Consider the following 17,563-nt stretch of genomic DNA (forward strand, 5'->3'; position numbering starts at 1 on the left):
TTGTGTCATGTCACGTCATGTGCATTTCCGCCAAGAAATATTGCTCACAAAAAATAAAACAAAACTTTTGTAAAAATCACTCCCATAAAACAAAAATTTTAAATTGTAAGAGCTCCCGAGTTTTAGTATTTTAGTTGGTCCGTTGTTTCTTTCAAAGAGATACTTTATCCTGATATCCTGTCGATATTTCAAATTGAAAATCATAACATCTCACTTTTTGAAGCTCTGTGCCATGCTATTGAATTTTTTTCATGTTAATAAAAACGACATAAGCTTTGTACTAATTTTTACAAAGTTTGAAACGTGGCCAATGAATGACATTGATGCTTGCATGTTTTCGATGACCATTCATTTCACATGACACCCGATATAAATTGACCAATAAATTGTCGGCATTTACCCGTTTTCAACCAATGTCTGTCTTCGATCTCTTCATCAATTTAGTCCTGGACTCTCGAATCAATAAAATTCTCTCAAACACAATGAGAATATAAAATACAAAACGCTTTTTAATGAAATTTGTGGCTACACACTTAACGGTAGATGAAAATTTGCTGATTATTATTCGAATTTAAATTTTAATACTATTTTAATGAACACGATTATTAATATAATATTCCACGGAATTATTAATTATTATTTCGCATTCAGACACAATGGACGGACAGCGTGGTATTAGCTCTGGTAATACCCTGGTCAGATAAAATAAACAATTGATGTGTATTATGTTTAGATGGCGTGGCTTTAACCGTGTTTAAAATTCGGTCATTTATTGAAACACTGGTTGGAGATGCTTCTCTAGCCGGCGATTTTAATAAAGCCCAGTATTAAAAAAATAAGAAGTTTATCCAGCAAAGTTCTGTCCAGATGTGTTCTAATGTTACAGCATACCTGTCACACTGGCTATAATTAAAAAACTTTTTCAATTTGACATTTTAAATTTAACAGGAGCTTTTATTAGTTCGGAATATATTAGCTTTGTTTACCTGGCGTCAGAGGGTTTCTTTCGTTGGTGCGTTTTTAATGCCAAGAGTTGTTAACATGAAAGTTGAGTAAAAAAATTGCGGTTCCGGTTATAATTAAAACAGTCTGTTGCAGTAGTGGAAACCTTTGTTGGGACTCGGGTCTGAGCTCCTAATCTAATAAACGTCGAAAATTGAGTCAAGACGCGCACTCGTTCATATTTATACAAATTATACAAATATACAACTCGCAGCAAGTGTAAGGCATTTTCGGAGTTTATTGCATAATATCTTATTATTTCTAACTAAATTGTAGCCGTCTAACGAACTTTCGGCATACAAATAGACCAAGTTCTCCGAGTGGAGCACACAGATGTGTGCTACCAGTTGCAGGGAGATCTATTTTTTCACGCGGATTTACTAGCGACCTGATCGCGAGTTTCTTCCATCCAATTCTCTTTTCATGTTTGCCACGTGACACCGGTGGTAAATTTTCATGTAAATTAATGAGATCTGGACTTGGAAAGCTTTGAGCCGAACTGAAATTTATATTTCAGCCGGTTCGTCTACGTCAAAGTCAGGAACAAGTTCTTCCAATAAACCTTCCAAAGTTCAAGGTGAACCCTTCGTGATTATATTTACTGGCAAAAGAAATAGGGCAAGGTGATGTCGGCCTCTAGGCCCAAAAACTCATAAACGCAATTAGCCAACGAAAATCTGAACTGTTACAAATTCGGTGACCAGCGACCGGATAACAAAATGAATAGAACCTACGGCTTGGAAATCGCGAAATGCAAATTTTCTTGGGGTAAATTCGGCGATAATTCAATCAAACAGCAGAGTGATGTTTAAAATCAATTATTATTCTGCGAGAAACTGGAACACTTTTACAAATATTTTTTTAAATCTCACCACTTTATCCCCGAATTTGCGAAAGATATTAATTGGATGAGCAAATTTTGGAAAAGCTCATTAAATTACACGTAATATTATGTTCAAAAACTGTATAACGCACTCTAATTACCCGATTTGAATGTTTTAATTATCTCGCCATGTTAACGTAATTATTATTTGTGGGTTATTATTACGATTCGAACAATTATTTATTATTAGAACTTTTACATAAATTTTCTGCCTGTATTTGGGTAGCATGTCTAGTGAAGGTTGTTAAAATTTAACTGTGTATTTGGAACAAAGACTTTCATTTCCAAAACACCAATAAATTTGAAAAATCTCTTGTAAAATAGCAAATAATGAGAATAATGCCATTGCTAACTAATTTGTTTATTAATTTTATATTATTTAAAAATACAATTGGCATGTTGATGTTATTTAATATGACAAGTAAATTAATTAATGTTTACTACCATTTGTGAACGACCTCACCCGTGTATATTTTTACAAACTTTTGGAATAAATTTTTCTGACATCAGAGAGTTCCTGTATTTCTTATAGCAGTGGAAATAGTGATAGTATCTAAACTAGGTCAAACTCTATAGGGGCATAAAATCATTAATGTTTACAAGCGAGCTGCTTTCGAAATAAATATCAAATGATCTTAAATAATTTTTTGTGGCACCACATTTCGGATTATTAACCCGAAAAGGGAAAGAAATGTGTCACAGAAACAGGTCAACATTCTTTTTATTTCACGCCATTGCTTCCGAAATGACAAATCTAAAAACGGGATTCCGATTTTATTAGGAAGTAGGTCAAAAAGTAAACTTTGAACAGAAAAATAAAATTAAATGAAATTTTCAAACTGAGACAAATGGGGAAAATAGTGTAAATATTACAAAAGCAGCTTTTCATACGCAAAGTCAATAGACGGGAAGTGCTTGTGAGTTATGAAACTTTTCCAATTGCAGTTTCAAATTCTTTATCTGATCTTTGGCTTACAACAGTTACATTTGCATGTGAGGTGTGTAAATATGGGGTAAACTTTAATACAAAATCCAGTCTTGAGTTCAGAATTTCCTTGATTGAATTTTAGCAACAGTGCAATGTCTCGGTTTAAAAACTGATTTGCCTTAAAGGAATACTGATGTACGAAAGTGCAAAAACCTAAAATCCAGCTCCGGTTATGACTTGGCAGAGTGACAAAAATGCCCGCGAACGATCTATGGCGACATGAAAAAATCTCACTAATCAACGCAGTTGCGACGTAAAATCCGTTGTTAAACCGAAATATCAGCGCTGAGAAACGATGTATCGAATTGAATATATTGGGTAGAATGCGCGCTTCTACATTTCAATACAAGGATAAATGAAATGTAGCGTTTCCATTTCCATTCAGGGCAACAACGAGCTACTGGCGAGGGTCTGCATGCAGTGCAGACGAGGGTATTTCAGCGCCTAAAACGCGATGTATGGCGTATGGATTACTCCAGAAGCTGTAACATCCTTCAATGGCTCCCGGAATGCATCAGCCGTCTGGAAACAGCGGCCGTATCAATAAAAACGAAACAAATCGCCGGCCGCGGGTCGCCCGCTCCCTCCTAGGCAAATACGTCCCGGAATGTAATGGGCGCTGACGTCGCCGAGGGACACCAGCCCTTCCAGGCCTCCGGGGGCCCTGTGATAGATTGCTCGAAGCGTGCACTAGACGCGTCTGAAATGCGCGATAAAATATCAATGTGGTGTTTGTTCCTCTGATAGCGTTTCCGAATTCCGCTGATAACCAGGAAAATTTCGTGTCGGACTTTTTATCGAGCCATGATCGACGTCTGCGAAAACACACGACACTCATTTCGCCCCAAACAACCCCAATCAATAAATAAATCATCGGCCTCTCCCTCCCACTCGTGAAACTTTAAATCAGGTTTCACCTAAAAATTTCATCTTGGAATGACGGCGGCTGTTATGTCTTGCACGATTAAAAGGGGTTAGAGGCTTGAGCTATTACATCTTAGATCAATGGCGACGGCGCGAGGAGAGCCTAATTACATTTAGACTGTTTTACTTTACGTAAGAAAAACGATGCTGCATCGAATTATTTGCAACTTTGACGCGATTTCATCTTGCCTGAGTGGGATAAATCAATTACAGCGGCATACTAATATACGGTAAAATGGATAATTAATGTCAACACTAACTATGTTACGCAATTAATAGGTAATTAGGGCACATATTTGTCTCAAACCAGTTTTACACATAATGCCATTGTCAAATTGCGTTAAGGGCACTTCGAAACGAAAGATTTGATTGACAACGCTATGTTTCAAAGATCAATCGCTCTCTAACTTCCAAAACTACATAATTTAGTTAGAAACACTCAAACTGTTAATACCTTTCGCACCGAAAATAGACAATCTTTCGCGACAAGACCGTCCAACCTGTCCAACATAATCTATTTTTTACTCGCATTGAAGTTTCGTTTTTACTAAGGTGCTCTAGAATAAACTATATTAAACTTAACAAATTAAATTTTTCCTTTTACGAGCTACAATCTACCAAATGTTGCAAAGATAAAATGACTGCAGGTATAGCTGCAATCTTTGAAATTATTGCGGATGTAAATTTTTTACAGTTTTCAGATTGAACACACAAACGACTCACCTGCATAGTATCCGATTGTTCCTAATTACATAAATAAACAGCAAAATAAAAAATATAAAAATACTTACATCTATAAAATATCAATAGGTAAATACAGTCAAAATATCGAGAAAATGAGAAAAAGGATAGTTAAGTGAACTAAAAAAGAATCTTAAAATATGTGTACCATCACAAAAATTCGTAGAAACAAAGTATCAAGTATACACTCTTCAAAACATTGGACTTGAAAACAATAAAAGAGTAAGAAGATATTTAACAACAAAAAAATCATAGAATCTCCAGATTACTCTCTTCAAAATATGGATCTGGAAAGACAGTTGGAGTGCTAAGAAATACCTAGTAAGCCATAGAGGCATAGAGATTTATTTGCTTTACATATTATTCGAACAAATAATTGAGAAAAGATGACGATAAATTGCTCAATGTGTCGTCGATCCATTCAATGTAGTTTGATAGCCTTACAAACCCTTCCGCATGGTCTGGCGAACACTTTGACTTAGGTTTGTAGGCAATAATACCAACGAGGTTTCCACTGGCCTTGTCTACAACAGGTCCACCAAAATTTTTGCCACAACGTTGGTCCGGTTTTGAATCTTTAGCACAAACGGTACTTTCGGTATTTTTGCAAAACTTTTCTTCGGAACTAACAACTGTCAGCATTCTTTTATGAACTAATCCTTTTCCAGCGTCTAACTCTACTGCAAAAACTACAGCGTATTTATTGACTGTAGCTATGTTGAAGAGCTGAATGGAATTGTAAGGCGCGTAATTCATCAAAAGGCTAATAAAGGTAGGTTTTAGGGCAATTAAGGCCACGTCGTTCAAACCGGGTTTGTTTGGAGAAAATTTTGGATGTATAGCCAGATAGCGAGCGAGATATTTATCTGGATAGCTGTTAACATGCACTTCGATAGATTTGTAATCACTAAAATAATAATAATTTGTAAAAAAGAAATAATTGGATGGGTAGAGTTACTAGTTTTTGCCCAAAACTGAAAAGCAGGAAGCTGCCGTTAAGATGGTAAATCTGTCCCTTACAAAAGTTCCACTACAAAAGTCAGAGTAATTTTTGTAGTTTAGAGATACCACAAATCGGACCTCGTTCCAGGTTACCTCAGCTTGAATTTAAAATTAAGAAAGTTTTTACAAATTATAAGTACTCACCGGCTAAACAAATTTTCAAAAGAGTGAAAAATGTTAAAAGCAACATCATGGCCACAAATATTTTAGCAAATAATATCAGCGTTACATTTTTTTCAATGCTTTAACACCAATAAACATAAAAATTTGGCAATAAATCGATATCGTTTTAATTTAGATTATTTTTAGTTAATGTAGTGAGTATGCGTCACAACCATTTGTTTTTTTTAATAAATTAAAACTTCAGTAAATTACGAAATTAGTTGTATTCAATATTATTACTAGCTTAAATAAAATAAAAGAAAAAGTACGTTGGAAAACAGTTTATTTCAAGCACAGCTGGCAAGATCTGAAATTATGATATGTTTAAGTAAATTTTTTAATTGTTTTTTTCATCCACTCTTTATAATATGATATTCTTATGAATTGTTCAGCATGACATGACGTACATTCAGCATCATAGGGAATTATTCCAACCAACTCTTTATCGCTATTTACAACTGGTCCGCCAAACGTGTTAACACAGGGGTTGCTTGGGTGTACGTTTTTAGCGCAAAAAGTACCGTCAGTACTATCACAAAATCCTTCTTCGGAAGTAACAGTTAGCAGATCTTTCTTGTATGCATGTCTGGCTCCAGAATCTACGTAAAATGCAGAAACAACAGCGTTTTGACTAACTGCACCTATGTAAATGGGTAAATTCGGTTTAAGGCTCACAATACTTAAAATAATGCTAAATATTGTGGACTTTTTTAAGTAGAGTAAAGCAAGATCGGGTGAATCACAACTGTCTTCCTCAAAGTCTGGATGCTTTACAAGGTCTTGAACTTTGTACTTGTTTGGGAAGCTTTCAACGTACATTTCCGAAATCACTTGTGTTCTACAACAGACAATTTAAGTGAGGTGTGGAATTGTTTTATTATTAATATTATTACAATTTTAGACCTGACATGCATGATGCAGCTGTTAGAAAAACTCTTTCGCTCACAAAAGCTCCACCACAAACACTACGGTCACTTCCATAGCTCAAAGTTGCTATGTAAGGATATTCGCTCAATTTTACAATTTCTTAAAATCGCCAGTGCTGTAAGTACCGTTATTAATCATAGTTACCTACCTGACAAACAAGAACTCAATAGAGACAGAAATAACGTTATAAGCAACATTTTCGTAAAAATTTGAATTGCCTTTGAGGTGTATTGTGCATAAAGTGCGTTTTTTATTGTAACATAAAGGTAACTTTGGTACCAAATTAAAAAGATTCGAGTTTTTTTATAAGCATGTGTTCTTTATTGCTCATTCGAAAATGTTATAAACTTGCTATAAATGAAACATTTCATTCACAGACATTAAAATTAAAATGGTTTCGTTTGTTTCAAGGTTGGGAATCTAATACCATATGTATTATATTAAAATCGAAATTTGTCTTGGGGAGAGTTAAACCAAGCTAATTTCTTAAGTTCACTTTCAATCCAGTCTTTGTAGTTTGACAGCCTTACAAACTGTTCGGCGTGTCCTGTCGAACAATTTGCTTTAGTATTATAAGGAATAATACCAACAATAGTTTTCGATTTTTTATCTATAACTGGCCCCCCGAAATTTTTGCCGCAGTAGTTGCCTGTTGTATTATCTAGAGCACAAATGGTACTCTCAGTACTCTCGCAAAAATTCTTTTCAGAACTAACAACTCTTATCTCCCTGTTATAAACCATTTTTCTGTCAGCGTTCAATTCAACTGCCACAACAACAGCATTTTGACTTACTGAACTCAAATGAATTGGTTTGGCAAGAGTGAACGTGAAAATGCTGAAAAGGATGTTAAATACGGCGGGTTGTTTCAAGTAGAGTAAAGCAAGGTCGTTGATGCCAGGTTTGCTGACGTCGAACTGGGGATGTACTAGAAAATTTCGCACTGTATACGTCGGTGGATAACCGTTAAGGTGGACTTCAATATCTTTGTATTGTCTACAAGAAGCACGATTTTAAACTGATGAGGATAAAGCATGCGTGGTTACATGTTATCCTCAAGCTTTGTCATACAAGAAGCAGCTGTAAGAATAGTTCTCTTATTAAGCACCAGAGATCCGCTACAAAAATTGCGGTGATTTTTGTAGCTCAAAGATACCAAAAACCAGACTTCGCTCCATTGAACGCTGGCTGAGGTTAAAAATTTATAGCAAGACATCAGAAATTTCAAATCACTTACCAGCTAAACAATAATTCAGGAAAGTAGAAAATATAACTAAAAGCAACATTTTAGTGACAAGCGGAAAGATAGCTTCGCCGCTTTTATACTTTATTTTGAAGAGTTTTGCGTGATAATAGCGCAATAAACTTGTTTTTCTGGAATAAACGTGACAATTTTCTAATAAAATTAAAACAAAAACCTATATAACACAAAGTTATTAGAAATTTTTTAAATGTGGTAAAAACATCCGAAATGACGAGTTTAGTTTTAATTTTTAACTGAAATTCGGGTAATTTGACAAATTAAATTCTCCTTTTACGAGTTACAATTTCCAACACTGTGTTGGTGCAAAGATTAAGTGACTGCAGCAAGCGCAATGCATGCATTTTTAACTATTTACATTTGCTGTATTACGATAAAATGAGATCCAATTTGTCTGCCAAGAAGAATTGAAATCACGACATTTAATATATTGGTATTTCTGCCAGAAATGTTAAACTTTTATTTCAAATCATAAGTTATGTTGGAAGATATTTTTTTGCAATCACATATTTCAAAGAGACTTTTTACTTTTGTATGAAAATGCCATTACATTAAATGAATTGAAAGCAAATATCATCAAAATGCATGCTCAGGTGAACTTAACTTGATCGATCGAACTGTGGGAAAACATCGCATGAATAAATCTCTCTAATGGAGACTACCTGGAATTTTGCGTCAAATGTTGCATCTCCAAAGTTAAAGGACATATTAGTAAACATCACTATGAGGACTAAAATAACTAAATACCATGCGAATTTAAATCAATTTAACGAATTTTTATTCTGAAAGAAATTCAGACATGCATTTAAATTAAAATGTTGGTTGCATATTAGCTCTACCTGAGTATGCGGTTTACTTTGATATTACTATAAACAAATTTAGTAAAACTTGTTTGTTAGCTTCCACAACATTTAGAAGTAACAAAAACTTCATTGGTTAGCTACTATTACCAGTAATTTTCTGTCAATTATTTCCTTAAAAGTAAGTTTGTTTAATAATGACTAATGAAAGATTTTTATTATTTCTGTCTCAAATGCATTTTTACCTTTCCGAACTAATTTATTGATTAATTTGTGCTTAATGGGACTTGAAGGTTTCACTTATGAGTTAGTAACTCATGAATGAATGATTTACTTTAGTTTACCATTAATTGGCACTTATTAGATAATCGATAAATTACTTATATCCTTTGTGATTTACCTTTTTGCACAGTATAGTTACACCGTGTAACTTACACCAGACTTAATATGCAAAACTGTAATATACACAATTTTAAAAAATTTGAGACTAGGCATGAAGTGAAACAAAATCGCTATCAAACTCGGTAACGGTTGAGTGCTTTTACTTTGTCTTCCTGTTTACATCCGAATAGAAATTTGCTGCCAGGTACAAAGTAATATCTCGATGTTCATTAAAAATATTAAAAAAGGTGAAATTCCGTGTCATTATTGCTGCAGTAAGTGTAGAATAGAAAGCAACCGCGAACTTGATTGATAAACGGCTTATTCCACAGATATGTAAATGCAACGTAATTGTTTTTTCTCAGTGACGTCAAATTATGCATAAAAGAACAAATCGGGTCGTAATAGAATGTTATTACACGCATGCATGCCAGCCAGTAGTTAATAATTATTTATCTGGTTACCGAAGCAGTTTCCCTTTTAATGCTTAAAAATTGAGAGGCAATTATCGACACACAACATTAGTCATGGAAATTCAACGCGAAAAATCGTGTATTCTTGAATTAAAAATTCCGGTTGCGGTCCAGTACACAAAGTCATAATGCTGAACAAACTTGTTTGGGGGATACAAGTTAAACGGACGTCATTATTTATGCGAACGAAATACAATTAGTTGGATGTACCAAAGCAATACAATACCAATTTCCAGACAGTAATGTATATTTGCCCACCTAAATGGATGCTCCGATGCTAAATTTTGCAAATTTAAATTAATAAATTGGTCGTACGGTTAATGAAAATAAATGTTGATTGCTGTTAATATTTTCCCAATTGCAACATTTTGATTTGTGATGGACGATTGAGCGGCATTGTATTTAGGTAATTTATGTTTTAATTAATTTGATAACTAGGCTCGGGCAAGTGCATTTGCTAATTGTCTTCGGGGGTTATCGGTGAATAGTAAAACCAAACTTTTGATTTTTATGGTTTTATTTAATAAACTTGTTTATTTACAAGACTGGATTATAACAATACAATAGGATCTGTAACAAATCTACTCTACTTGATGCTTAGTTAGACTACAATGTTGACTTGATAACACATTTGGTAGCTTCTTAATGTAACAATGTAAGGATTATTATATACATGCGTAACCAGAAACAACTACATGACTTAAAAATATATTACTCCTACTATGCTACATAACGTTAGCACAGTAGACTTTACCTCTAGCTATAATATAAAAATTGTAACAATAAAGTCGCTTAGGTAAGCTTGATTCAAAATCATGCTGAACCTGAAAAGATATTCACAAAAGCTTGTTGTAATTTAATAAACCCTCTTCTACATACGTACCCACTTATTAAACCTGAATTATTATTGGTAACTACTGTGGTAAGCAATTCTACAAAAATAAGTTACTTATAACAAAATATGTATTGTGTGTTAAATAATGTTTTAAACGGTTCGATTTTTGTACAAGACCTGAATAAATAAATAAGTTAATTAACAGATGGATCAGTAATTGTTTTGTGCAAAATAGACGAATTTCAACCTTCATACCAAACAATAGAAACAAACACGGATATCCGTTCGAACTGGTAAATGATTTGGTACACTTAACGGATATCGAAATATTATTTTATTTGGAAGTATTTCGGAAAGAAAATTGCAACAAAAGCAGTCTAAAAAATAGACTAAGACGGCGTTAGTCGTTTAGAGTGCTGTCCGAAACTAAATAAAATAGTACTTTGCCATTACTACCGAGTTTTGTTAAAAGCTTGGTAAGGCTGGAAAAGTGTTTACAAATTAATGGCAAATTTTAAAATCAATTAACTTCAAGTTGCAATTACTCCAGAAAACACAAACCGTTGATTTCTTTTGCTCAACGTAAATTCTTTTTGCATCGCTGACGATCGTTTCTGGTAAGTGAATACCGCAACGTTGCTTAAAAAATATAAACAAAGAACTGAGGCCAAACAAAATGATCGATTTTTCGTTTCTTTTCTATTACCACACTTTTTATATGTTGCTGGATAGTATGACCCATCTGTTGGTAAGGTAGATGCAGCATAAATATCAACAATTTTAGTGCAATTTCTGAATGTAAATAGAAAATTTATAATTACCAAAAATTATTATAGATATTTCTAATGCATCTAATGTTTTGTGTAGTGATGTAAGCGGAAGACGAGGCACTTTTTAGGCCTCTTTCAGTTAATGATTAAAGAAAAACGTTTTAATCATTTGTTTAAAATCCATTTTCGGGATTTGCGGGATTTTTGGAATTTTCGGAAGCGAAAACTTCTTCTTCAACCACGTCTCCTTGATAAAATCGGCTCCTTTCTCAGCGATCATAATAGTGGGAGCGTTTGTGTTACCTCTAGTAACCCTGGGCATAATGGAGGTGTCGATAACTCTCAAATTTTTGATGCCATACACTCGCAACTTGGGATCGACCACCGCAAATGGATCGTGTTTGGGGCCCATTTTGCAGGTACCAGCATAATGGTACATGGTGCTAGTGTAGGACCGGACTAAGCACAACCAGTAGTCCTCAGTACCAAAGCTGTAACCATCACAGGCGGCCACCGGAGTGGTAATCAAGCTCACGCCCATTCTTTGCATGGCGCGAGTTTTGAGCAAATTCAAACTTTGCTTAATTCCCTCAACCATGGTCAAGGCGTCGATTTGTTCGTTAAACGTGTTTGCGTAAATTATCGGGTAGCCGTAGATAGGGTCAGTGCTATTCAGCTTGATGACGCCTCTGCTTACAGGGTTGAGCAAAATCGGACGGATGATAAAGCCGTTGTAATAGGAAAGGGGGCTAACTTTGGTCGTGGAGGCTAGAATGAGGTCAGTGACGTAGTCCACGACATTGGCGGTGTCAATGGAATATTGGATGTCGGGTCGGCCTGGTTCTAGTTCGTACTTCGTTTGCACGAAAGTGTTTACTTGTAAAGGACCTGTCGAGGATAAAGGACCCGCTTGTTCCTCCCTGTAGTAGAAAACATCGCGAGTTATTTGCTCCGGTTCGACAAGAGTCGCCGATTCGTTGCTTATTTGGAACATAACACCGTCGATGGTGGGGTGATCCATCAAATTGTAACCCACTGGGAGGTCCTTAATGACCTGGATCCCCAAATTTTGCAAATGTTGCGCTGGCCCAACTCCACTCAACATCAGGACTTTGGGCGTCATGATCGTACCACATGTGACAAGAACCTCTTTCCTTGCTCTCGCCTGGAACAATTTACCATTCTTCTCGTACTCCACACCATACGCGACCTTGGTGTGCGGGTCAATCAGCACTCGGATAATGTACGCCTTGGTCTCAATGGTCAAATTCTTTCGCTTCCTCCTAATCGGTCGGATAAACGCCAGATTCGCGCTCTCCCGCCGTCCACTCCTTGTGGTGGTTTGAAGCATCATGGTTCCAATCTGCCTGCCGGCGTTTTGGTCAACCACAGGCAACCCCAACTCTTGGAAAGCTTCGAAAAGCGAACGCACGTTGTTTTCCTGGAACTGGAATCGTTCCACGCTGAGGTAACCACCAACCCCGTGGGCCTGGCGCTCGACGGTGTCAATGTTGTGGTTATCTTCCGACTTCATGAAGTAAGGGAGGACTTCCCGCCAGGACCACCCAGGGTTGCCCGCTTCGGCCCATTCGTCGTAATCCCGCGGGTTTCCCCGGATGTAGATCATGTAGTTGATCGTGGAGGAGCCACCCATCACTTTGCCTCTCGCCCATGAACATTGCCCGTTCTGGCGGGCTAGACAACTGTTGGGGTCAGGTTGCGTCGAAAAGCCCCAATCGATACTGGACTGCTGCAAGACGGGCGCGAAGGCGGGCACGTCCGCTACCTCCGGCTCCTCGTCTCCAGCTTCCAGCAGCAGAACCTACGAAAAATTATAGACTCTAAATAAGCGAAATAACATAACAAAAAACTAACAAAAATCCTACATTCAATGTCGAAACTTTGCATTAAAATCTGTGTTTATTGAAATTTTTGTTGTTTCTGAAATTAAGCGGCACACATTTTTAATTGAAACTTGGCTGTAATATGCTTTGAAATCCATGCAACAATGTAATTCTTTTAAAATGTAAAATGGCATTATCCTTCACGGTTGGAATTAATGTACCGTACATCCATACACTTAATTCCAAAACCATTAAACATAAGGATGTGTCCCTTCAAATTTTCCGTTCTTGTTATTTCAATACAGATTTTTTTACTCGACGAAATTCCATTAACTTACATAACAGCTTGAAAATACACGGTGTCAAATAGAGTATTGAAAGGTTTACCTTGATGACTTAGCACGAGTGCTAAAACACTAATAAAAATTGGGTGTCGCGACAAATTTTTTAGTTTTGTTGTCACAAAATAGAGGTTGTGGTTTTGGCTAATCGAGAGCAACATTAAAAGCATAAACAGTGTTATATCAAATTATTTGGGGCTTGCTAGCGAATCAATCTTTTGCTGGTGATAATATTGTGTGGGTGGTTTGTTACACGAAATCCTTTTTTTGATGAAAAATATCCGTTGTTGGAGGTCCCCCAGCTGGTAGACGGATGAATCACGATTCGAATTGGCTTGTCATTTTAGATTAATTCGAGTGTAAAGAAGCAGAACGAAAGCAAGACTTTACAGCAGCAAGTGAGATTTACGATGAAAAATGTCACAATAATATTTCATTGTAAATCAATCAGACGACTGCGTCATTTATTTGCATGTTTTTTCAGAGTATTGTGCTGAAAATTCGTAATAAATTTTATTGTTAATTCGAAAGCAATGAAATTTAAACCATTTGCAATATCGCAAATGCGTTTAGTGAGTTTCAGGTAAATTGCAATTTGCAACAAATTTCTAAAATAATTTTTAACTAAATGTGCGGAAGATGTATTTGTGATACGAATGATCAAGGCAATGGCAACATTCCACTCAAGCTGATATTTCATTTTGCTGTTCGTTAGATTTAATAAGGTAAATACTTCAACGAGAACCAGGTATATTTTATAATGAATAACATGAAGAAATGCATTCGGTATTTTCTGCAACTTTATTGAATTCTCTCTGGAAAAAAACATTTGAATATTCACAATTATGTACACGTATGTAACGCTAATTACTCAATCGATACTTTCCAAAGAAAAACCATAATTGCACCTCTTAAATTTTCACAGAGGAAGTTGTAGTATTAGAAAAAGTGAGTAACACGAGCACGTTGCGCTGCGAAGGCAATTTATGGATTAATGTCAATATCATGGCCGCGTTACGATTGATAATTAATTTTAATAAGCTCGAGCTTGTTGTCACTTACTATTACATGCGATTATTAAAGAAAATTGCGCCATTTTTGTCCTGAAAATAAAATATATCTACATTCGAAAAGCTGGCAATTTCGGGCTTTGTTGCAAGCAATCATGCTTTAATTATTTTGTAGAGCACAACCAATGAACTCACATAAACCGTGACTTATTAAATTGTGAATTTTTGTCGGCAATGTGCTTTCACTATTGACATTAGTTTGTACTATTGTCCTCCCGACCTTCCAAAGTAAACGAAAAGGTAATTCCGTCTGCAAAGCTTTTGAAAAGGAATTTTTAGAGGTTTAGTTTTTCCAACTCCAATCGTGGAATTTTGTGAGAAGTTCACTGATGAATTACTGATGGCAACCTTCAACGCTCGGGCCATCGACCACTAACATGTGTCATGAGCGGAACCAATGCATTTTTTAGAAGGAAGTTTTCCGGAGTTTACGAATCGCTTAATTAAAAACAGTTTTTACGCCTTACCTTCGACAAAATTACAATTAACGACAAAAAATTTAAAGGTTCAAGACAAAATCTACTAGGATGTAATTGCGAAACTGCTGGTTCGAAAACTGAGAAACTTTTTAATTAATCAAATTCATGGCGGCTCATAAAATGCAAAATCGACATTTTACATATTAAAACGTAAAAAGTAGAGCACAGAGACGCATAACCAAATCATCGCACTTATTCCCCAAAATTGTGCAAGTTGTGATGATAGATATGCACAGATTCACTGAGTCGTTAAATATTCCGCCACAACAATGTTTAAATTTTCATAACTTACAAATCCTGTATGTGTTGCTCAATATGTCAGATTCAGACGGTAGTGCCACGCCAAAGTTTTTTCACAAACCGCTCACTCAAATTACCACAATTTGATATTGATGTAATTGTAACACATTGTAATAGGTGAGAGCATAAAAGAATGTATGCTATTACCAAAAGTCAATAAAAAAAGTTACATAATTTATGGCCGAAAATTCGATAATAGCTTTTTATTTATTTCTTATGACAATAAATACACATACTTTCTATACAATTACTTTTTTATTTTGTTCTACATACGAATACAAAAAAATTACTCAGACTGTATACATTATTTTATAAACACACTGCTCGTATTACTCTACTAAGGTGAATGTCACATTTATGCATACTATTCTGATTATTATGTAATTTCTTCTTATTTTTCCGAGTTTCTTGCAACTGACTGAACTTAATTATGTAGAAAACAACCTTGGCTAAAGCTCCATCTTAAAAGCTTAAAGCTTAACCAATTTTTTTAATAAAAATTGCATTAATAAATTATTGTTTGTCCCAGAGAGCCTGCAGAAGGAACAGTTTGAATTACGTCAAACATTAAAGACTGATCGAGTAACAAGGCTGCAGCTGCAACATCAAGTAAATTACATAGTAGATCACCTAGAACTTGGCTCTACATAAAGGAATAGCTTCCGCTTAAGAAATACGTATTTGAACTCAATACGACGAACTCTCTTGTATAACTTTGTTTAACGTAATTTGTAAAACAAGACTTTTTTCAATAAATTAAATTAAATCCACTAATTAATGAAGAATAATAATTATGAAAATTTGCAGATTATGCCACAAACACAAATAAAGGTTTGGAAAAGAGCATAAAACGAAAAAGTAGTAAAATTGAAGCTCAACTATTGATTATAATCATTATCGGTAATATAGGTGAATTAGGCATAAAGCTTTTTCACTACTTGTTTCATATTTATTGTGAACAAAATTAGACAGAAAATTGGTAAAAGCTTATCGTAGTTACATGCTTTGTGGTTAACAATAATATTGTTTTTACTAAAAATTCCCCATTCATTTGGTGATGATTGTCTCTAAAGTAAAATGAAATAAAAATACATATTGCAAATAATGCAAACACAATTTTTTTTAAATATAATGCAAAGGCCAAATTCTTTTCATCTTTTTCCAAATAAAGTTTTTGATGATTTTTTGCTTTAGTATTATTATTATCAGCCCTTCCACATTTGTTTAAAACACTTTTGTAAAAATATTAGTTCGGTCGTTTGAATTGGACAGTTTAGACAGTTCGTAATTTTGAAAACCATAAATAAATCTAATTTTTCACAAATATTTGAACAAATTATTGGGAATTTTGTCATGTTAGTTTAAATTAAATTTTAATGAACCAGTATGTTATTGATATGAATTACACATATTAATTACGAGGAAAAATGCAGATCCAAATGAAACACGAAATTATAATTCTCGCTCATCCAATTATTTTTGCATTTGTCTGTGTGAACATCAGACGAGCAAAATTGCAAAATTTTAGTTTACTTTCAATTTTGATTACATAATGATTTTTCTCATAGTTTGGATTTTCCATAATGTGATGCGAATCGAAAGTTTCCCAGAAAGCACCATAAAATAATAATTACCATTCATAACACTGAATGGACGCATGAATGGAAACAAAGTCATTGATGGTGCAAACCTTGGTCGCAAATTAGCGAAAAACCCGTGGTACTTACGCTCCATGAGGGTATCTCCGTAAGTCGGTTAGCCAGCACACATCCTGCACTTCCTGCACCTAGCACAATGAAATCGTACTCTCGCCCTCTGGGCTGATGGTACTCGTCACTGCCGCCGCCGCCGCCGCCGGGGTACCCGTAAATATTTGAACCAAAATCGTAACCACTTTGCCCGTAAATGTCGTATTCGGAGTCAAGCGACTGTCCAAATAATTGCGTGATGAGCTGCAGGAACATGAACGTCGGCGGCTGACAACTGGTGAGGTTGGTGTACACCGCACATGATTCTGCTATATTCGGAGGTATCCAAGACATGCTGCCACTAAGGCGTACACTGAACTAAGCGCTTTCCGATCAGGTGCAGAAAGTACATGCTTAGATATTATGCGTTAGCTTTTTTTCCACTTAAGTCTGAACTGTCGCGCCCTTCCACGGCGGGCTTTCACGATTCGGCGTTTCTTCGCCAGTCTTTGTCTAGCTTTAGTGTCCTTATGCGAGCAGCCTGCGACTGGGCAACCAGGACAAAGGTAAAGGCTTCTCAAACCAGATCGGGACCAATTTTTCCATCGACTCTCGTCCTCGGCAAAAATTTGTGCCTATTTGCTTTAATTTTCTTGCCTTTCACCGATATTTCCATTATTTAGAAAGGTTCA

General features: G+C 35.5%; 1 protein-coding gene and 2 non-coding genes across 3 annotated transcripts; all 3 read right to left on the minus strand.

Annotated features, from left to right (window-relative positions):
• Positions 1–4,864: 4,864 nt before the first annotated feature.
• On the minus strand, positions 4,865–5,786 carry LOC107398232 (uncharacterized). Its single transcript, XR_010333413.1, has 3 exons — positions 5,685–5,786; positions 5,497–5,638; positions 4,865–5,445 (listed from the first exon to the last, which is right to left on the minus strand). It is a non-coding gene; the product is annotated as an uncharacterized LOC107398232 (transcript).
• Positions 5,787–5,968: 182 nt separating this feature from the next.
• Positions 5,969–9,105, minus strand: LOC662088 (uncharacterized). Its single transcript, XR_010333375.1, has 6 exons — positions 9,091–9,105; positions 7,867–8,003; positions 7,676–7,817; positions 6,778–7,625; positions 6,596–6,728; positions 5,969–6,540 (listed from the first exon to the last, which is right to left on the minus strand). It is a non-coding gene; the product is annotated as an uncharacterized LOC662088 (transcript).
• A 938-nt stretch (positions 9,106–10,043) lies between these two features.
• On the minus strand, positions 10,044–17,491 carry LOC662126 (glucose dehydrogenase [FAD, quinone]). Its single transcript, XM_968243.4, has 2 exons — positions 16,911–17,491; positions 10,044–12,971 (listed from the first exon to the last, which is right to left on the minus strand). Exons 1-2 carry the CDS (start codon positions 17,223–17,225, stop codon positions 11,289–11,291), a joined length of 1,998 nt encoding a protein of 665 aa, XP_973336.1. The 5' UTR covers positions 17,226–17,491; the 3' UTR covers positions 10,044–11,288.
• Between the last annotated feature and the right edge of the window lie 72 nt (positions 17,492–17,563).

Source organism: Tribolium castaneum, chromosome 3 (genome assembly GCF_031307605.1).
Source record: "Tribolium castaneum strain GA2 chromosome 3, icTriCast1.1, whole genome shotgun sequence".
Lineage (NCBI taxonomy): Eukaryota > Metazoa > Arthropoda > Insecta > Coleoptera > Tenebrionidae > Tribolium > Tribolium castaneum.